Source organism: Bison bison, unplaced genomic scaffold, assembly GCF_000754665.1.
Source record: "Bison bison bison isolate TAMUID 2011002044 unplaced genomic scaffold, Bison_UMD1.0 scf7180017864294, whole genome shotgun sequence".
In the NCBI taxonomy this organism is placed as follows: domain Eukaryota; kingdom Metazoa; phylum Chordata; class Mammalia; order Artiodactyla; family Bovidae; genus Bison; species Bison bison.
In genome coordinates, this window is record NW_011494866.1 from 1,974,352 (window position 1) to 1,996,478 (window position 22,127).

General features: G+C 38.6%; 1 protein-coding gene across 6 annotated transcripts in view; it reads right to left on the bottom strand.

Moving 5' to 3' along the window:
• Positions 1-22,127, bottom strand: part of TP63 (tumor protein p63) — a 273,034-nt gene that overhangs the window by 11,496 nt on the left and 239,411 nt on the right. For 4 of the 6 annotated variants that reach the window (XM_010850706.1, XM_010850704.1, XM_010850707.1 and 1 more), the window contains exons 5-10: positions 21,252-21,438; positions 18,745-18,860; positions 17,437-17,546; positions 16,663-16,799; positions 14,717-14,799; positions 12,156-12,292 (exon numbers count right to left, since the gene is read on the bottom strand). In XM_010850706.1, coding sequence (XP_010849008.1) covers positions 12,156-12,292; positions 14,717-14,799; positions 16,663-16,799; positions 17,437-17,546; positions 18,745-18,860; positions 21,252-21,438 — 770 coding nt within the window. Of the gene's footprint in view, positions 1-4,211; positions 5,629-12,155; positions 12,293-14,716; positions 14,800-16,662; positions 16,800-17,436; positions 17,547-18,744; positions 18,861-21,251; positions 21,439-22,127 lie in introns of those variants that run through there. The other 2 variants (XM_010850709.1, XM_010850705.1) reach the window with 2 other exon arrangements.

A 22,127-nucleotide genomic window follows, 5' to 3' on the forward strand; every position in this document is an offset into this window, starting at 1 on the left:
GGGAAAATCCCATGGACAGAGGAGCATGGTGGGCTATGGTTTATGGTGTGACAAAGAGTCAGACAGGACTGGAGCGACTGAGAATGTACACAGCACTATGTATTATATTATATATGATATTCCCTATTCAGCTGTTGTTCCTGACTTTGAATATAGAACTAGTGATTTCTACCAGAATTAGTGGATATGGAGTCAGAAATTCAAGACTTGAGTCTTCCTTCAGCATATATTAGAAAGCTATAGGTCTCTGTGCAAGCCAGTAAACATCCCTCACCAGAAAACTAAAATGTATGTAAACTAAATATATATATACTTATTGCATGAGTTAGATGCTGGACATGGGGAAACTCATAAGCAATTATCTCATCTTTGAGAAGCTCATAGAATAGAGGATATATGGTGATTATAATCCAACCAACCTTGTAGAGCTATGGTGATAACTGAACAAGATAAGATGAGGAAGAATTGTACACAATATCAGATACTATCAGACACTTACAGTGAGTAATCTGTGCCCATAAAATGAAGATTGGGTTGAGCATGTAAAAGGGGAAAACCTCCCCTATGACACTTCTCAAATAAGATGTATTATTTTGTTCCTATTTGTCTCCTCCCTGTTGGAGCCATACAAACTTGTATAGTCAAGTTTTGTTTGTGTGTATATCAGATTTAGAAGGCTCTGTACATGAATCCAAGCTCCAAACAAGCATGGTATAATAATGTCTGAAAAAATAACAAGTGGCTCTAACACCTGAGTGCTACAGTAGTGCTAGGCTTGGACTTCAAAGCTGCCACTCTGCATCCTCCATAATTACACAAAACATAGACACCTCCATTCCATATCACTGAACAGCCTTGGCTAGAGGAATTCAAATAATAGGCTATATTTGCATAAATGAACACAACAATTAACGTGTAATTGACAATTCAGCTGTATTTTACAACTGCTGCCTTAAAGCGGGAGGGTACTGATTTCTCACTTTAGCCCTCCTCAAGAAGACAAGTTTAGATCCTTGTTGTATAAACAGCAGTTTATATAAGAAACTCTCCCAATTGTAAGATTCTTCGGGTTACCAAGCTCTCCTTTATCCATTTTCTGAATGAGTCACAGATGGACATGGGATGGCAGGGTAGCAATGGGCAGAAATGATAATGCCTGTTGTACAGGTGGGTAAATATAATACTCTAAGGAAAAATGGACCCAAGTCACACATGGCTGTAAATGATGAGCTGAGAGAGCTCTTCTCTTAGTCCAAAGCATTTCCTTTCATTCTGTGGCACCTTCCCAGAAGTAAGACAGTGCAATAGGTTACATAATCAAGAAGTAGGTGAAGTAGTGATAGAAACATGGGAGGCTGAGATAAAGCATAGAACAAAGGATATAGTAAAGGGAGTCCTAGCTATCCCCAGGTCCACTCCACCCCCGTGTAGAAGCCTTGCATGAGTCAACACGTTTGAGTATACCTAGGAACATCTGTTAAGTCCATATTGAAGTGCAAGAAAGCTCAGAGCAGGATGACCAAGAGAAACTTCACTAGGTGCTTCTTCCTGTATCTTTACCCACCACAAAGTAACAAAGATGCCTGGTTGCCCAGACTCCAGAGGCAGACTGGCCCTCTGTGACCTAAAGAAATGTCTACTTATCCCTCTTACCCTCCCCAATCAGTCACATGTACAGCAAGAACTAATGGAAATGTTCCTTGAAGCATTAATGTCTACCACTAGGAAAGTGAAAGTGTATTTAAAAATCTGAATTTTCCGTGGACCCTTAATTATAGTGAATGCCTTCTTCCACATCCTATTACAATTCCCTTCTCCTGTTCCCTTTGTGGTCTTTATTTTTCTATAATTTTATTAGTTCATTTTAAGCCACCTAAACTATTTTTAAGGAAGGTAGGTCACAAATCATAGATGAACAAAGAAGGAACATGAATTTTGGAGCCAATCAAAATATGTGGGTTAATATTTTAGATCTGACACAAATCAGTTAAGGGATTTTGGGTTTTATACAAGTCTTTCCAGTCTCATTTTCTTAATCTGTAGAACAGGTATTACACTCACTCCAGAAGACTTGCTATGGAGATTAGATCAGATGATGTAAGAGTCCTGGATACTGTCCTGTAAATTGTAGGTGCTCAAGAGACATTGCTGCCTTTTGCTCTTCCCCTCCAGCTCCAAATGTTTAATACTTTAGTGTGTAGTCAAGGAGATAAGAGGTGTCAGTTTAAGAATTAATAGGAAGAAGTGGCAAGGACTCTTAGCTGGACAAATCCAGAAATTAGAGTGAAGAGATGAATAAGAATAAGAGAGTCTGAAAAGTTCAGAAACTTTGAATGCATCTCCTTTAGTGCTGAAGTGAGTGTTAAAGCTACAAGGAGAAAGGTTGTTGTCATCTGTTTATTATAAGTTTGTATGTCTGATGTAGAAAATATTCTGAACATCTCTATGTGCTCTGGAAAAGGGAGCAAAGCTGAAAAAAATCATAACCAATTTAAAGGACTTTAAGAACAACTTTTTTTTTCCTTTACAAATATAATGTCACAATGTTTGAGCAGACAATCCTAAATACTGCTGGGGCATATGAAGAGATGGAAAAAGTGTTCAGAGACAACATAACCTGTGCTGTTATGGTTTCTGTCCCCACTCAAAAAAGAAAATGTGCACACACACAATATACACACACTAAATGGAAAAAGTCAGAATATAGATATCCCCAGAAAAATAACAAGGTGTAAGCCTCAGGTAATTTTCTCTAGAGGCACTTTACATTTTTTCAGGAATCCAACATACAAAAATTAGGAAAGGTATGTTCCACGTATTTCTAGTTTTGAGTCAAGTCCTGGTAAAATCAAGTTCTAGTTCTTAACGCAGATAATGTAGGTTTCTGTGTACATTTCTAGGAATAAAATCCCATATCTCAGAACCACAAGAGAGCTTCAGGATCATCCAGGATTGAAATCAGGTTTCCAGATTCCGAGTCTAGTGAGTATCTATGTGGCAGAGAGTTAAGATTCTTGAGAAGACACAAATTCAAAGTCTTCACCGCTTTGCTGGAGATGCCTAGAATTCCACCACAGGATTCCTTCTGTGTCCTTCAATCTTCCATTGCTAAAGAAAAGATAACTCTCTAGTGGAATCTGGCAATGTATCAGGGTGAAGCTATCTTACCAAACCATTGCTGGAGTGCAGTCTCAGATCCTGGAAACACCACAGGTATGAGAGGGGTCAAAAAAAAAAGGGTGGGGTGGGGTGGGCGGAAAGACATGGAACATGAGAAAAGGAATGGTTCCTCTTGGAAATTCTGCCCAGTACCATCCCGCATGTAACTTTTCTCGCTATCTGGGGAATTTTGCTTCTAAAGACAAAAGACAGTGTTTCTTCCCCAGCTAGATCAACTGTAATTATAAAATATGTTCCATCAGCTCACATATATGCATGTATATAAACATCATTACAAACACATTAAAAACTTCCATTAAAATAGAGTGAATTTCCGAACAAAAAGTCTGAAAGAAAGTGCAAATGTTAAAAAACTAAACACATTTACTCACCCTTTAAGGAATTTGTGAATTCCTTAAAAGGAAAGTGAAACTTGTCCCAATGTAACAAGATAATCTGATTTCACTATTCTACTTTTATCTCAAACATAAGTTTTTTCTTAAGTGCTTTTCTAAGTGACTATACTATTTTTATTTAGAAAAATAGTTTTTGAAGTTTTAAAAAAGAGTTACTCAAAGATCAGAAACTGTAATTTTTTTTTAAAGCATTGGACAACAAGTTCCACTACAGATTTCTGGATATTTTCTATGGCCTTTGTCACAGAAGCCAAAATATTTAATAAATTGGAATTTGATTTAAATTTCTTCTAAAGAACTTGGCAGCTGAAGATATAACTTGAGACTTGTTCAGCGATGTAAACAAATGATATTATAAGGGTCTAGCTCTTTATGATGAAATTTAACATGCACAGGGCTAAACATATTTTCAAGTTAGTGTTGGCATTGAAATTTGTTTTTCAGATTGATGACCTTGATACAGAGTATCTTAAATAAAAATAGCAACTACTGGCAATAGTGTAGACAGAACCAAAATGACCTATTCTGCTTGCTCTTTTGACTTACACATGGAACTTCAAGCACTTAAATGAAAATATTCTAGCACTTCAGAGATTTTTAAAAAAGCAAAAGAGACAGAAAAGAAAAACTGCAAGATAAACCAAGATGCAAAAGTTTATTGAAAATTAAAATCACACATCCATAAAGCAACAGCCTCAATAACAAGAAATCATTGCTGTGGTGACACAGAATAAAGAGCTGGTGACCTGGTGTGGGGAGAAGATTTTTTAAGTCTTTATATTATTATTTTTAAATATGATTTTAAAATGGAAATAAATAGATCCTCTAAACTCACTGAACCAAAAAAAGAAAAGTCATCAACTCTAATATTTGGGCCAGGAGGGTTGACTTTAACATGTGTTTACTTGGACATCACTTAGACAAAACTTAAGTGTCCTTGACAAGACACTTTGAACAATGTTAGTGATATGGGTGACTTTAGGGTCAGACTGAGGGACAGGAACTCCAGAGATGTTAATCATAGATTTGGCGTTAGGATTTTGAATTCCACTTTGGGCACTGAAGAATGATATATGACTGTCTGGAAGAATATCACCAGGGTAGTTTTACCCTCTTCTTAAAATGACAAAAGAGGTTTACTTTCCTTGGGGTCCAAACCCCAATTTGGAGGGGTAGATCTCCAGGGTTCCCAGGAGCAAGGAAGACAGTCTATCACATCAGATGCTGACATGGGTTGTTAGTTCAGGGTCTTACACAGCATTAATGAACTTTCTACTACATATGAGGGGAAGATACTGATGATTTAAGTTCTCAAAAAGAAGAAAAGAATCATCCCCTACAGTGGCTACTCGTGGTAGTTATCACCTCTCTGCCCAGCAGTACATTTGATACCTTAGCTTGTTACTATTTGCAGTATCATTGCATGACCAGCATTAAAAGGGCCTGACTGAGTCTCTCAGCCACCCACAGACAATAACAACTTTTTTTCTCCTTTTCTTAAAAAGACATCTAAGTTTGAGACCTGCTCAAAAGCTTCTTTATGAGTTTCAGAAACAACAGAAGGTAACAGAAAAGGGTTCCAATAAACATCGTAATGCCCCTCGTCCCAGCCTGAGCTCCTCCCTCCCGAGAAACAACACAAAAGCTCACAGACAAACACAGGGGTTCCTGACAGACCCATACTAGATCTAAGGATACAGAATCTGCAGAAAACGTGCTTTCTTGTACAGTTTTGAGTCCCTTCAGAGATTTTCTCACTAATGGCTGTGTGCCTTTGAGCAGTTGGGTCTCTGAGCCAAAGTGTCTTCAAGTCCTGGTTACGAGGGCTGGATACACACACATGCACGCACGTGTGTGAGCACACACACACTCTCACACACTCTCACACACACACAGAAACACAATAAACACACATACTCAAAATACAGAGATGGGGCTCTATGGGTACACTGATCGATTTGGGGGACTGGAATGTCTAAAGAAGGCGTCAGATTGTCTCGGGGTTTCTCTCCGCGGCTCCACAAGCTCATTCCTGAAGCAGGCTGAAAGGAGACTGCAGAGAGGAACCAGAGAAAAGAAAAGATGAAGGCTTAGGATTTCACATGTTCAAATCCATTGAATGCAGAAACACATCCTTCTACCTTCATGATCATAGTACAGTCAGAACAGAATGCCTGCAAGGCTATTTTTATCCCTTTCTCTTTACCTTTAAAATCACTCAGAGATGACATTTCAAGATTTTGAAGAAGAAGAAGAAAGGAGAAAAGGTAGTGGTAGTTATCCAGAACTCTGAGAATCACTTGTGGAAATTTTTCTTATAAAAGGCCTTTTTTTCCAGATCCTTTCTGAGACCAGGCTGGAACCCAAGCATATATATAGTTTTAAGAAGTTCCATAAGTGATTCAGTTGAGGACTACTGAGACAAGGTAGGTCATGATGCTTAGTACATCATTTGGCATACTGGACACGATTAATTGCAAAAGGAATGCAGAGACAAGAAGTAACTTCAATCTTTTGTAAAATGTCATCTACCCAATTATAATGCCTCATTACTGTTCCTGTCTAGTCTAAGTGTGAAGTATGAATAAATATGATCTTATCAGTCTGGGGGCTGCATCATCCTGCCTTTGTAAAGAACTATTAATGAGCATTTTGTACGTACCCAGATTGCAATGGATAAGTATCTTAATCCTTTCAGTCACAAACTTGGCCTAGAAATGCACATATCAAACTCATGAAGGCAACTTTTGCATAATGAAGAAATCAATTATGCTCAAGGATGCCAGGAACAAATCCTTTTATTTTGCTAAAGGTTGTGCAACATCACAAGCTGTTAGGGAATTGCTGCCCTGATGGCTTTTGAGTCACATTCGGTTATTCCTTGCAAAGGAACAAAGCCATTTTCCCTTGGTCAGGACTGAGATTTAGTAAATCGTCTCACCAGCAAGAATTGGGATCATCTTAAAGAAGATGCCAGAATACAACTTCTTAATAGTAGGGAAGTAATTTATTACCAACTAAAGAACAATGGCTATGACTTTTTCTGTGGATACTACATCTTGGGGCTTCTCTTGGACAAAGGGTTGAATGAGACAACATGCAGAAATCATCTTTCACTTATGATAAAAGTGTCTGGACCAGAGGGGCACACACTGAGACCTAAAACTGAGATAAGTTCTGCAGTGAGACATAAGAACTTAGAAAAGTGAGTTAATCTATCTGAATTTAATTAATTTGAGGATATTTTTCATCATTAGCAGCTCAGAGCTAGCAACTCTCTCTCCTGACAACTTCCCAACATCTCCGTGAAGTTCAAAACTAACTGGGTAAACTATAAATGCTCGTGCACTGCCATGACCTGTGAGGTTGAACCACATATTAACCTTTTCAAAAAAATCTATGAAACTAGCAATTTCAACCAAATAATCTGGAAATACGGAAGACGGAAGATTTCTAAGTCAAACTTAGAAATACGGTATTAATCATCTCTCTCAGTGAGAAAGATTTCTGTCTTCTGCTTTCTCCCACAGTGATAATTCTGAAAATATTACTTGCTTCTCTCACAGATACATGAATTTGAAGCAAAATGATAAACATTCTTGAAGAAAACCATAGCTAGATAAGCCTAAAGAAATAGGACTTTACAATGAAACCACAAAGGTAAATAGTAACCACTTGATACAGAGTTGGAAAAGTGGGAGTAAGTGCTTACTTTTGTTTTACTAGGCTTCCCTAGAGGCTCAGCTGGTAAAAAATCCACCTGCAAAGCAGGAGACCTGGGTTTGATCCTGGGTTGGGAAGATCCCCTGGAGAAGGGAAAGGCTATCCAGTCCAGTATTCTGGCCTGGAGAATTCCATAGACTGTATGGTCCATGGGGTTGCAAAGAGTTGGACAGGACTGAGCAACTTTTACTTTCTTTCTATCTAATACTTTTCTTCATCACTGAAGAATACATATGATAGGTGATGAAGAACTGGTTGCTAAGTATGTAGAAAATGTAGGTCACAAAGAGTTGGACATGACTAAGCAACTTTCACTTGGTTTTATTTTTATAACTTTCTTAACTAATGAAGCAGACCAAATCATTGTAAAGAGCTATATCCTTCAGATCTGATTCTGATCTTGGCTTTGCTCTAAACTAGCTATGAACTCACAGGGGTGAGTTCACTGGGCCTCAGTTTTCTCAGCTATGGTACAAAGAGGCTAGAACTAAGGTCTTGAAGCTCCTGTTCTGCTCTGATATTCTATGACCTATCTGACCAGTGAGCTGCGATCAGAAAGTGATCTGATCCGTACAGGAGAAGGAAACATTAAGAGCTCCTCAGAATGTCCATATTTGTATTAAAATTAAAGTAAAAATCCATCCTGTAGAAACTCAAAAATAATTCTCCAGTGCTAGGCTAAGTAAAATTTTAACAAAGTAGTTCTGGCTTCAGATCAGGATGAAAGCCAAGGAGGAGACTAAATTAAGAAGGAAAAAATAATGAAAAAGAGATAGTATCACTCTAAAGTACACAAGTCAAAAGAATTGCTAAGAAGATTTCAAGTGGCTTCTGAAAAACTGTATTAAGAGTTAATGCCCCTTGAAAGTATGACCGTAAGGAATCTAGCGGCATGAATGGGTCCAACTTGTCCTCTTACTAGATTTTGGCTTCTATGAACATAACTCTTTATGTTTATTCCAATCAACTAAAATAAAATTTCTTTATACATTGTATAAAACCTACTTATAACAATTAGAGCCACAAAAATTCAATGAAGATTTATCCTCCAGAAAGCCTATGATCATGAAGGTAATTGTGAAGGAATTTTTGAAAAAGGAAAACCATGCACAAATGAAAAGCAAACAGAGAGAAACATATACTGGGACACTAACAGAAGCAATTAAAACTGAAAATATTTCATTACTACCTTGTACTAAATGTATTATTCCCTTCCCACTGATTTTCCCTCCACTATAAAGAAAAGTATAAAATTGATTCCTCACCAGCATAATATTGGTACTAAATTTTTGCAAAGAATTCACAGGCTATCATAGGCATTTTCTAAGCTGATGTATTATTTTCAAATGATTGCCAGGGAATTAGATTTCTATTTTTGCTTGTCTAATTATTCATGCTTTTTCTTGCAGATCTGCATAAAAATAAAAGAGCTGGAAAAAAAAAAACTCAGCTGAAGAATACAGCAACTGGAGAATTTATATAGATATATATCAAACAATGGAGGGAAATCCAGGTATATATAATGTAACAAAGACATAATTAGGCCAAATGTCTATATTTTCCAAAGATTTCATTTTGCAGTCTGTTATATTTCCATGCACAAGTTATCACAGCTAAAGTTAGCTCTTATACACTGTGGAAACCAGCAGTCAAAAACATGCAATGGTACATACAAACGGACACCACAGGGAACTACAGGCTACTAATTGTTCACTATTCATCTGTGAACACACGTGCAAAAAGTGAAAACACGTCTCTAAAATCCTTTGAGCTTCTTAAAATAACAATTTTATGATATAGGTTCTTCTTTGATGAAATAGATGGCTTGATGAAATATGAATTATAATAAAATAATTTCCCTTTAGAGCCATGTCAGCCAGTTAGGCTAGAGAAGTTATAAGCTCTGAATAACTCATCATCTAGAGACACAGAACTATGTATCCTCATGGATCCCATGTAAATGAACAAATGCTCATGCCCTCAACTGACTGAAGTAGATTGTCTTGGCTCGTAAAATCTCTAAAACTATGACACAAAACTATTCTTTCTATTGTATGATGTAGACAAACTGTTTAAAATGTTCTATAAACTTACATGATGCTGAAAAGAAACTTCCAGAGGCTATTTAAGATTCAAATAGTGTTCTGGTAAGTCACTACCATATTGTAGACTATGGGAGGGCAGGAAACACATCTGTCTCGTCTCTGCTTCTAATGCTTTCACATAGCAGATCCTCAGTAAAAAGCTTGTTACATGTGTCATGTCAACTGTTCTGGTCTTGGCTGATGAGGAACCATACTGTGTATCTAGATGGGCATGTCTAACTTCTTCAGCCAGAAGCAAGAGAAGAGAGGCCTCTGATAAAGGCTGCTATTGTTTTGTTCTGAAATGTCATCCTAAAAGACTTCTTAAAATCTTTTAGTACTTCTCTACTTTAGGATATACAGATCAGCTTCCAAATACTGTTATTAAAAACTATGAATGTCAAGAAGTCATGAAGGATCCATTCTGTTATCTAGAAAGAGGACTGGAAAACTATAGTAAATAGGCCAAATCTGGTCCATAAACTAAGAATGCTTTTTACATTTTTACAAGGTGGAAAAAATTCAAAAGAAAAATGTTTCATGACAAATGAAAATTATATGAACTTCAAATTCCAGTGTCCATAAAATAAAACTTTATTGTAACAACTACTTTCATTTGTCTATATACTGTCTCTGGTTGCTTCTGTGTTTTTGAACAGGGGAGCTGCAAGAAACCATGTATATGGACCAGAAAGCCTAAGATATTCGCTACCGGTGCTTTACAGAAAAAAAGAAAAAAAAAAGTGTTTGCCAAACTGTGTGGTGGAAGGTCAGAATCTACAAACCACACTATTTAAAATCAACAGAACTTTTCGCTGTAAGTGAAAAAAAGACAGGAAATCATGGAGCAACTAGTTCGGCATTGAGTAACTCTTCTGACATTATTTTAGCTAAGTCAAACATTTCCAGGCGGACTGAAAATGATCTGGGAGTCTGTCTTAACAGCATGATGTAAGTATCTTGGAGAAGGCATCTATTCCCTGTGGGTCTGTAAAGGATATTACAGGTCTGTTTCTTTGATCCTTGTATGAGTTTATAAGAACTAAATCAGTTTTGCACCTAAATATGTTAATATATATTTCTATCTGATATCCTAAATATTATATAAGGACTGACAATGTGAATTCTGTAACCTTGAATTCTAATTCTCCTCTGAAGTACTCTGTATCCCCAAGGAAGCTCCTGATTCAACTTTCTAGTCAGCCTGACTATAAAACCTTATAATTATGATTTGCAAAACTTCTGTGCTAGAAGTGAATGGTAAGATCCCTTTCAGTCAAAAAAAAGTCTTAAATGGTCAAAGAGCCTGAAGTCCTTTAAAGAGAGAGTATGCTTGTTTTTAGTTCCTCTGCTGCCCACTCCATATCCCATAGTCAGTAGGTACGGGCTCAGAGAACACCTCCTAAGTATCAGAGATGCAGTCCAACCTCCTCAACTGCATTTATTTTATTTAAAAAAGAAAAACAATACCTTTTTATTACACTTTTCATAGGTATTTCTCTACAGTAGTTAATAATAAATGAGAAAAGATCCATTATTTATTGTTCATTTGTGTTCCTAATGTAAAAGACAATCTGTCATAGGCAAAATAGTTTTGGCTTCATTTCTTTTTGCCTGAAGTATAAAATGTCTACATTTTACGTTGATCTATGGAGAAAATCCCATGGACAGAGGAGCCTAGTGGGCTAGAGTCCTTGGGGTCGCTAAGAGTCAGGCACGACTGAGCGACTTCACTTTCACTTTTCACTTTCATGCACTGGAGAAGGAAATGGCAACCCACTCCAGTGTTCTCGCCTGGAGAATCCCAGGGACAGAGGAGTCTAGTGGTCTGCCGTCTATGGGGTCGCACAGAGTCGGACACGACTGAAGTAACTTAGCAGCAGCAGCAGCAGCAACAGAGACTCTGGCGATACTTTCAGTATAGACACAATAGATTTTCAGCTCACAAGTGATTATTCTTAACCACAGAAGGGTAAGTATAAATCAGAGTTCTGATTCACCAATTTCCCTTCCTTTCATAAGAGCTAGTGTGTTCTGGTTAGGTATAAAAAACACCATCATCAAAGATCCAAGAATCAAGGTAAAATGAATATATAAATAGTTTGTATGTATATTCTAAAATGGTTGCAAAATCTGGCCTCACTGATATAAACATGTACTGCTGGAAGACCTAGAATGAGGATGTTAAAACATTGGCAATGCCGCTCTATTTTGCCCTAATGCATCCAGATTTTCCCTAATGACCAGGCACTAGGACTCTGAATCCTCAACACAGCACTCAAAGAAGTCACTTATAGTGAAACCTATGTGCTGTCTCTGGTCTATAATGATTTTCCCAAAAGTGGATTGTGTGCATCCCAGGTGAGGGACAAGATAAGATATTGGAATGAGGAAAAACTATGTGACTTTAAATAGACACATTATTACTAGCATAGAGGATGTATTCAAAATTCTACTATTGATAGATGTGTATGGACCAGGGGCATAGAGAAGAAAACTAATTCTATTAGTGTGAGTCTTTTTTCAGAATTCACTTGAAATGGTTTCAATTCAACTTCAGGATATAGGTGTAACTTGTCAAAGGGAGGGTTATAAGAAACATAGGAGATTGTTGAAGCAGAAAATGGAGTCCTCAAACCAGCTCATGTGAACCTACCAATTTCTGCTGTCTCACAACCTCACCTTTTACATCAGCCAACAACCATCCTGTGGCCGATCTGAATACAGAGTCATCTTAATCACATCTGCTAAAATGACATAGGGATACACTCACTGTTTCTGAAGTAAATGCTGGTGCTGCTGTTGCTGCTGCTGCCTGTAGGTTTCAATCGTGTGCTGAGGAAGGTACTGCATGAGTTCCAGGGATTCTTTGATCTTCAGCAGCATTTCGTAAGTCTCACGGCCCCTTACCTACATAAAAGAGCAGAAGGCAAGAGACAAAAAATGAAGAACTGTAGAACTATCAGAAGTACAGTCAGTCCTCTTTATTTGTAGATTCTGCTTGGACTAATTCACCTACTTGCTAACATCTATTTATAACACAAAAATCAATACTTCACAGACAGGGGCATAATGATGAAAAGTTTACTGTCCCAGTGTGCACGTTCCCAACTGAGGGTGAAGAAGGTGATGTTCCAACTTCTTGTTTCAACTCTTCTGCTGGAAATAAGTGTCCTTCTCTTAGCCTATTTAGGGCCAAATTTTTTACTTTTCTGTACTTTTTGGAGGTACATTTTTTGGTTTAAAATAGTTCCCAAAGGCAGCTTCAATGCTCTCTAGTGCTCCTAAATGCAAATACGTTGTAATGTGCCTTATGGAGAAAATTCATGTTAGGTAAGCTTAGCCCAGCCCTGAGCTCTTGTGGTATGGACTATGCATTCAATGTTAATGAACCAATGTGCATGCGTGCAGGCATGCTCAGTTGTGTCCAACCTTTTGCAACCCCACAGACTGTGGCCCGCTTGGCTCCTCTGTCTATGGGATTTTCCCAGCAAGAACACTGGCATGGGTTGCCATTTCCTTCTTCAGCAATGAATCAACAGCATATATTAAATAAGAAACACACATGAAACAAAGTAATGCATTGATCAGTTGCTAAAAATGTGACCAGAAGCTCGCAGGAATCTAATCCTGTATTTCTCATAGGAACAATGATTCAGTATTTGATCGTGCAGTATCCATTGTGACTTTATAAAGCATAACTACCACAGATAAGTAGAATTAACTGTAATTAAATCTGGAAAGACACAAGTTTTCAGCAGGGGTAAAATGTGCTTCCCTCTTTAAGAGAGTCTCTTAAAAACTTTAAGAAGTCTGAGCAGAACCAGGACTAGGGAAAGGCGAGTGGAGAACAAAGAGCACTTGCCTGATGTGAGAGTGAGTGCCTGTTACGCTGTGCACCTTGGCAGGTCGCCTGTCCCCTCCCTGTCAGAATTCAGAAATGGAAAGATTTTCTCTACCTTTTATTGGGTTAATTCCTACTTATCCCAGCTCTGGCATCATATTCTTTGAGAAGTTTTGCTGACCTCAACCTTTTAGGCCAAGTCTTCCATTCTTCCTGTGAGCTCCCACAGTGTCACCCTTAACTTTACTGAAGTGTTGATTCCATTATTATACCTCTTTGTCTCCTCACTAGAAGACAAGGTCTTGTAAGGTAAGAACTGTACCTTAATGATCTCTAATGTCAGAGTCTAGCATTTCTGCCATTCAGCAAACACGAACTAAATTCACGGTAAATGAAAAGGTTTTTTTTTTTTTTTTCCTTCACACATTTCAGTCTGGCTAATTATTCACTAAAAATAAGATGTAACCATTGATAGGATATTTCCTCCATTAGTACAAACTGAAATTTCATTAAAGAAACAGCTCTTCAACGTGGTTTCTATCTCATCAGCTGAAGACACATCAGAGCTTTCCAAATATCCAGTACAGCAGGAAAATGTTTAACTTAAGGGTTCACATACCAGTTTCCATATGTGGCCTGAGAAACAAGACATTGAGAATCTCAGCTCACTGTCTGACTGTTCTGCCAGCAAGCAGTCTAATTCCCCGACCTGACTGAACTTTAGGGCCTCAAGAAGGAAGGGCTAGTGAGCATGGCACACCCAAACCTGTGGCTTAACTTCAATCCCAGCCAAATCTCCTGGCCCAGCTTGTCTGTATCTCAAGTCAGTGTAGATGACATCAAGAGCCAGATGACAACCACATCAAGTGGTTACCAAAGCTTTGCTGCCACTCTAGATGGCAAAGACCTAAGGTGAGAAGAGCTAAATGAACTGTAACTGTAATCTAAAAAAGGGCACCTTGGTGACCTGGAGAGGGCTTATATTCCTTGTGGGAATGAACAATACTCCTACACAATATTTGGGCCAAATCTCTGGCCATTCCCATATAGTTGAGGATTCTGCCTAGCTTTGCTTTTTTTTTTTTAATAGCATTCCCTAAAAGAAATCACAGGCAACACTCTATAATAGTTTATCAACTTTGTTAATGCCTTCTGACAAAATTTTAGTCCTAAATTGGTATGACCAGGCTGTCTAGGATCATCTTATCATTCTTCAGTAATGAAGGATAAATTAATTTTAAAGACTTGCATAAAAAGAACTCTATTAGTAGAAGTGTAGTTCTGACTGGGTGAGTAGTAAGAGGAAGAGTAGAGAGGATGAATAATTTCCTAATTTCGCAAAAAACAAGTAGGTTTTCTGTTTTATCTCACTTGCCTCTATCACCCTCTTCACATTCTCATTCACGGATAACCAAAAGATGACCACAGAGTAACAGCTTATTCAGAGAAGGTGACAATGAAGCAATCACGAATACCCAAGGGAGACTCACTGGTAAGTATAACAGTTCATCATCTGGGGATCTTCGTTTCTTGATGGATGTCATCTGGATGCCATGTGTGTTCTGACGGAAAGCTGGTGGAGGAAAAGTGCAAGTTTCATCCTGGGAACATTTCTGAAGCAATAATACATTGATTAAACAAACAGTAGCACCATTGACACTGATGAGATTAGAATTTCCAGTTCTAAGCAGCCATTCAATGAGTGATGATTACTTTTATATTAGATGTAAACTTAACAATAATGAGAGTGATGTGGGGAGGTGAGGCAAAACAAGGAGAGAAAAACGGGAGGTGGGTGCAGGGAGGCTGGGAAATGGCCTCTGGCTTAAGCAGTGCTGCAGGAATCCCTGTGTTTTACTGGAGTGTGTCTGTGAACAGCTGCTCAGCACAGGAAGATAAATTGGAACTGTGTTTTATTTTTCAGATCATTTATCTTCCAAGGAGGTAAATGCAGGCTGTAGGAGTTGTCTTGTCTGTGCATTCAACCTTGTGAGTTCCCCCCTCCCATGTTAATACAAATATCACATAGCCTCTGACAAGCAGTCTCTGGGACCTCAGTTTTCTCTTTGGGAAAATCAGGGAATTAATTTTATATATCCCTAAAGGTTTCCAAAATTTAGAAACTATACCCAGGAACCAGAATATAGAGATGATTCTCCTACTAGAGTTCAGATAATCGTTCTTACTGAAAGTTATTGATTGGTAGGTAACTGAGGTGCTCAGGGAAGCATATGGAGCTAGGCCAACAGACAGACTCAAGAGGAGAATTAGGGTGGAGATATAATTATTAATAGTACATATACTATTGATAATGTATATATAAACTAAGTACTATATATACGATTGTTTGAGGAATAATCAGGGAGAAAAATAACTGGAAAAGCAAATCACACTGAACAGCCCAAAGATGATAAAGGTTAGTTGTTATAACAAATTGTTCTGCAAAATTCAATACCATTTTTATTTCTTCTGCATACTAATCAGTAATAAGATGAAAACATTTTTCACAATATAATTCACAGTGTGATATATTTTAAAATACTTGCTATAGTGATAGTAGGCATATGCAAGCCATCTTCTAGAATTAAATCTCACGCTTTAGTAGCTTGGGTGGATCAATGGTTTTCAAACTCTGTGACCTGAAGAATGAGACCTCTGGGGGTGAGTACCTGACATGCAAGGGTGGTGTGAGTGAAGCATGAAACCACAGCCCACTCCTGACTCCCACCCCTTCAACTAGAACAGTTCTGCTTTCAGCTATTTTGAGCTCCTTGAAATACTTCATTTTTAAAAAGCTTTTATTGCTTTAAAAAACAAGTCTGAAACCAACTGATCTAAATCATCAGCCTCACTATAAATGATGTAACTAAAGCCCTGAGTGGGTCCTACATCTCAAGATTCAATGAAACCCACAGCTGCATATTCCCCAGACTGTGCTTTATGAAGTTCACTCTTAAGTCTCACTATTCCCCTAGACTCAGGAGGTAGGCAGGTGGCATTTTCAACCCTCACCTTCAATAACAGAATGATAAATGGATATAAATAGGCTAAGGTACTGGTTCTCAAACTTCAGCTGGCAACAGAGGCACCTACAGGGCTTACAGAACATGGATCCCTGGGCCTCACATCCAGTACTTCTGATTCAGCAAGCCTGCAAACTAAGAGTTTGGATTTCTACCCAGCTTCCAGATGATGCTGATGCTACTGGTCTGGCAGTCATGTCTGGAGGATTGCTGGTTAATCTTCCATGATGATCTGCTTTTGAAAAGCTATAGCGCACACCCAGAATCCATTTCATCAAGAGCTGCAGCTTAAGGTCATAAATGTGTCTCTAAAGCCCTTAGGTCTTATTCTGCAGCTTCTCAAACATCACCCATCAGGCACTGCATCTGGAGGAGACTTAGCCCTACCCCATTGGGCCACTACAGCTACTTACGGCGCTTCGTACCATCACCATTCTTTGTGCTGTCCGAGACCTGCTGCTTTCTGATGCTGTCTTCATCCGCCTTCCTGTCTCTCCCTGGGCAAGCACAGATCCGGGCCTCAAAGCAGCGGCGGCCCAGGACTTGCCCACTAGGAATTAAAGAGAAGAAAGGGTTAAATGAAAGGAATTTGAAAAGCCCCCTGCTGGCCATCACCAGTGCACCAGCTCCACCACCAACTCAAGGCTGCTTTGAGGATGGGCCCCCAAAGCATTTGGCAGAACACAAAAGTGCTTACAGGCCATGAGCAATATTAGTAAATAGCATCCATTTGTTCTGCAAAGAACCTCCAAGCCATTAGCTGAACAGCTGTATTTAGCTACATATTTTGAAGGAAACTTGAGTTAAGCCAGTGGATGTCTCCAGATAAAATCCCTTTAGGCAGTTCAGACTTATTCAAAGAAACTGTTAAATGCCTCGCGGCCCACATGAAAACAAACACTGTCTAATCAGAAACTATTCCAGTCAAATGTTAAGAATTCAGGTATGAAGTGACTTGAACACCTTCCCAACTCTTTTTTTTATTTTCTACCTTTACCCACCCTGTTCTGTCTCCACTTTCTTAGATCTTTTATGTAAGTGTTTGCAGCAAGGATTTATAGCACAAAGGACAAAATCTAGGGTAGCTCTCTGTTGTACATGCAAAGGTAATGATAAAACAAACACAGTTTCACTTTGCCCTCTGCCCAGAGTTTCTACAGAATGACAGTTCTGCAAATGCCACTTACTCTCTGGTTTCCAGAGTAACAATGATTAAAATTGGACGTCGGTTCATCCCTCCAACACAACTGCTGTTACACATGAAATTGTACAAGACTGTCGTGAATTCAGTGCCAACCTGAACACAGGGAGGAAGAGAGTCGGTGTGAGCAATGACTTGAACTAACGTTCTTTCTTCTTAGTTCTTCCTTCTTAGTCCTCACTTACTTAAACAACTCCATTTCTGATCAAGTGATATCCTTTCTTCTAAAAAACTATAAAACCCATGGTAGATTCTTCTTTGCCTTGGCTCTTAGGAAGCTTAAAGCTAGTATTTGCAATAGTGGACCCTCTGCACAGTATGAAAGGGTTTTTAAAAATAACCATGGTTGACCCTATTCACTTGCAAGCTGATCCATATCACTTAATTCAAACAGGGTTCATCACATATATGAAAAGTTAGAGATGAAAAAATTAATAACTACAGCAGTAATGCTCCAGGGACATTTCTATGATATGGATAACACAGTACAACATACATGTGAATGTATACTTCCATAACGAACAGTCTGGAATTCAGAATTAAATAATCCAGTCCAGAAAATGAATTTATGGGTGAAGCAATCTGAAGCCTAGAGACACAGAGTTATAAGCTAGAAGTCCACAGAAAGAGTCAGCAAATCAAGGGTCTCTGGTCTTATCACTCCAGTGTTCTCTCTGCTGCATCATGCTGCTTTTCTAATCTGCCATCCTGTACATTCGAACTTCAACTATGAGATCCTTCTTAGGGTCTCCCATTTTCGGGATAGTGTAAAAATGGTGGTGGTGGTTTAGTTGCTAAGTCGTGTCCTACTCTTGCAACCCCATGGACTGTAGCCCACTAGGCTCCTCTGTCCATGGGATTTTCCAGGCAAGAATATTGGAGTGGATTGCCGTTTCCTTCTCCAGGAGATCTTCCCAACCCAGGAATCGAACCTGGGTCTCCTGCATTGCAGGCAGATTCTTTACCGACTGAGCTATGAGGGAAAAATACTTGCATCCAATACTCATGTACATCTACTACCAGCTGAATTTCCGATTAAGATCTCTGGATAATAATGCCATGTATAAACTCAACTGTAGATTCAGTTATTTTCTGCCTTTAAGATGAGAACATGGGCAACAGAGCCATGTTACCAGTAACAAATTTGGTACAAATTTAGCAGTTTTGAAGGGGGATAGAGAAGTGCCTCCTGAAGAGAAGGGAGACAATAAATACAAAAAAAGTTATCTATTTTATAACAAAGATAGAATTATATGCTTGAAACACCTCCTATGCCCAGTCCTTATCTGCTTACCTGAGGTGGCTCATAAGGTACCAGCACACTTTGTCTTCCTGTGATGGGGTCTTCTACGTACTGGGCATGACTGTTACCTTCTACTCGAATCAAATGACTGGGAGGGGCAATCTGTCCTACAGAATGGAAAAAGAAAAAAAATTAGCTCATCAACCTCAAAACAAAGAAAACAAAATGAAACTATGGACAGAACACTGGTGGTCAAAGAAATAGTTTGAATAAAAGAGGAAATATACATCCTTGAAAAGAAGACTAGATCCTGTTGCCAGAGATCTAACACATGAAGGTATCACAACCTTTATAGCCACAAAAAGGTCAGGAATGGTCATCTATATATAAGGGAACAGTCCCATGTTTCTGGGCTCAAGGTAAACAAGTTGTAGAGGACTCTATAACTACATCTCTAAGCTGATCCATACAGAGCATTTTTCCAGCCTCTCTGAAAAATGGAAGAAAAAGGAACAAGTTAATTTAAAAAATATACCTGCCTGACAGAAAACACTGCCCCCAAATTGACCATTTAAAACACTATAAGAAGCTAAGAATGGCAAGGATAGAATTTTCACTTTGCCTATTCTATTTTTCATGATTAAGTCACAGTTTTACTTTGGTCATAAAGATGGAAAACTAACTTTATTTGTTGTACTGCAATTGTCCCAGATTAGAGGGTAAAAAAGGGAAGCAAGTTTTGAAAGGAACATAAACAAAGTTTCACAAAATGTGATATCTGGTAGAACTCAAAAATAAAGACGCTGCTCTAAGAGTTAATGCTGTAAAGATGTTTTTTAACCTTTGGTCTCATATTTTCATTCTACAGTAACTGATACTCAAAGTAAAAGGCTTCATATATCAAGATGCTCTCTGTTGCCTGAAATATCATATATTATGGCAAAAATTTTAAATAACTATTGTGCTAAAAAATAAGAAAAAAGCAAACAAAAACAAAAAATGGTTATGTCATCTTGACAGATCAAGAGAAGTTATGGAAACCGATAACAAAGCCTAGCTATAGAGAATAACTTCTACAGCATATTGTTAAGTGAAAGGTAAGATGCAGAGGTATGGATAATAAGGTCATATACCAAGGACTAGGAATTCAGATGTAAAAATTAGCTGTGTTAAGGTGGAGAGATTTTAACTTTATTTCCTTTTTAAAATTTCTATCTATTCTCTTTCTCCATTACTTTTTCTTTACCACCTATTATATTATCTACATACATATACTCTGGGTATATGTATACATATACATACATATGTATATACATATACATACATATCTCTGGGTAACCTACCAATCTTTCTATTTTTCACATAATTTCTACAAAAGGTATTCTAACTCCCAATCCTCCTGTCTCCTCATTGCTCTTTGATGAATCTTTATGCTTTCTCTTGTCCTTCCTTTCAACTATTTTGTGTTCTTGACTTAGCCTCCCTTCATAAACTTTAGAGTAGTAAATGTAAGAGGACCCTTGGAAATAATGACCGCTTCTGTAAAACTATTACTGAATCTGAGGCTCAGAACCTGGGATCTAACTTATCTATGGATACAGCACTTAAAGGTGGCCCCAAGATAACCTGCTCTTTGACTGTCAGTCCTTCACTTTACTGCTTCCCCTCCTAAGCTCCTGTTCTTGATCGTCCATTTACTCCTCTTGTTTGTTATTTGTCTTCATTTATTTCTCTTATTCCCCATTTTCCTCTTTTTTTTTTTTTTTTTACTATTTCTCACTTTGTATGCTCTTTTCTCTCACCCTTCTAGACCCTAATCAGTCCAGTCTTGACAATAACCCCAGGAGAGGCACTGAAGCCCTTAGCAGGGGACCAACAGATCAGAGGCCACACTGTTCTTCTTAAAACCCTCTCATTAAAAAAAAAAAAAAAAAAAAGGGAAGTGTTAGGTAGTTAGAAAAGGAAAAAAGGAGTCCAAAATGGTGGCTAAAAGACAAAGGGAAAAGCCCACAATAACAGAACAAAAGAAAATCTGCAGACTGGAGTGGGAGTGAGAACCTCAGGTGAAACATAGCTAGCCCTAATTTGCATAGGAAGAAGAGACAAAAAGTACAAAAAGAGAGACCCAAGATGGATTGAGGCCTCTCTTTTGGGGTCGGCCCACCCTCATGCCTCCAGGGTATACTATCCTCTGTTTGCTGAATAAAACTCTGAGCTGTAAATGAGCTGTAACATTGGTCTGCCATTTCAAATCTTTGTTGCCAAAAGACAGAACCCAGGAAATTACTCACTCTCCCGACAGAAGGAAGGAAGAAGCAGGGAGAAGAGAGGCAAGTCCAGGTCATCCAGCGATTACCAATATTAAAATAAGCAGTTTAATTATTGTGAAAGCCTGAAATTTATTCAACATTATTCTCAGACAGTCTTATCACCCAGAAAGGTAGACTAAGCTGCCATCAGATTGCAGAGGTTGGAAACAGATAGGTGGACTCCAGACAAAACTCTCCACAGGAGCTCTATTTCAAGCTTAAACAGCCACAGATCCCCATTCTCCTTACCCTCATTGAATTCACGACTCAGCTCATGGTTGGGGCACCTTTTTACCACTTCAGTGACATGCTCGGCCTTCTTGTAGACAGGCATGGCCCGGATGACAGCACCCTGAGGTGGTGGGGTCATAACCTTGATCTGGATGGGGCATGTCTTTGCAATCTGGCAGTACAGCTTCTTCAGTTCAGTGGAATACTGCTTAGAGATGGGTCCATGGTGGAGGAAAGAAAGGAAACAACAGGAGATTTTGTTATATTCAAAATCAGAACAAGGAAATATATATACATTTTTGGTAAACATGTTCCTTTAGAGCTGCCTGTTTGAAACTCAGCAGGACCCTATGGGACTCCTGGATATGGAAGCCTGTGTCCCCCACTCCTTGTTTGTAAGGAGCAGACTCTAGCCTCTGTCCTTCCCAGAGTCCCAAAGGACAGATTCAACATTCTGGTGATAAGGGAAGGGAGAGGATACAAAGACAAGGGAAGAACAGGCAAGAAACAACAGTGCAGCCTTAGGGCAGGGTCCTGGTCCCCCCTCAAGGGACAGAACACAATCTTTAAGCTCTTATTAGAACCAAAACCCCCAATGGAATGGATTTAGCATTCCTCACTCCAGAGAACACCTGAGGCCATATTAAAGGAGCCAGAGAAAGGCATCATGAGATTACCTGAAATCAGATTAAAGAAGTACAGGCCCTGCACACACCCTAATCTTATCATCAACCTCACTCTGGAACCACTGCTATAAAGCTCCTTACCAAATACTCCCAGGTTGGGTCACTGTTTTTGAGGGCAGGATCACACTGTGTACCCTTATGACTAGTAAAGAAATAAAGCTATCCTTTTCTACTTCACCCCAAATTCTGCCTCTGAGATTTGATCTGG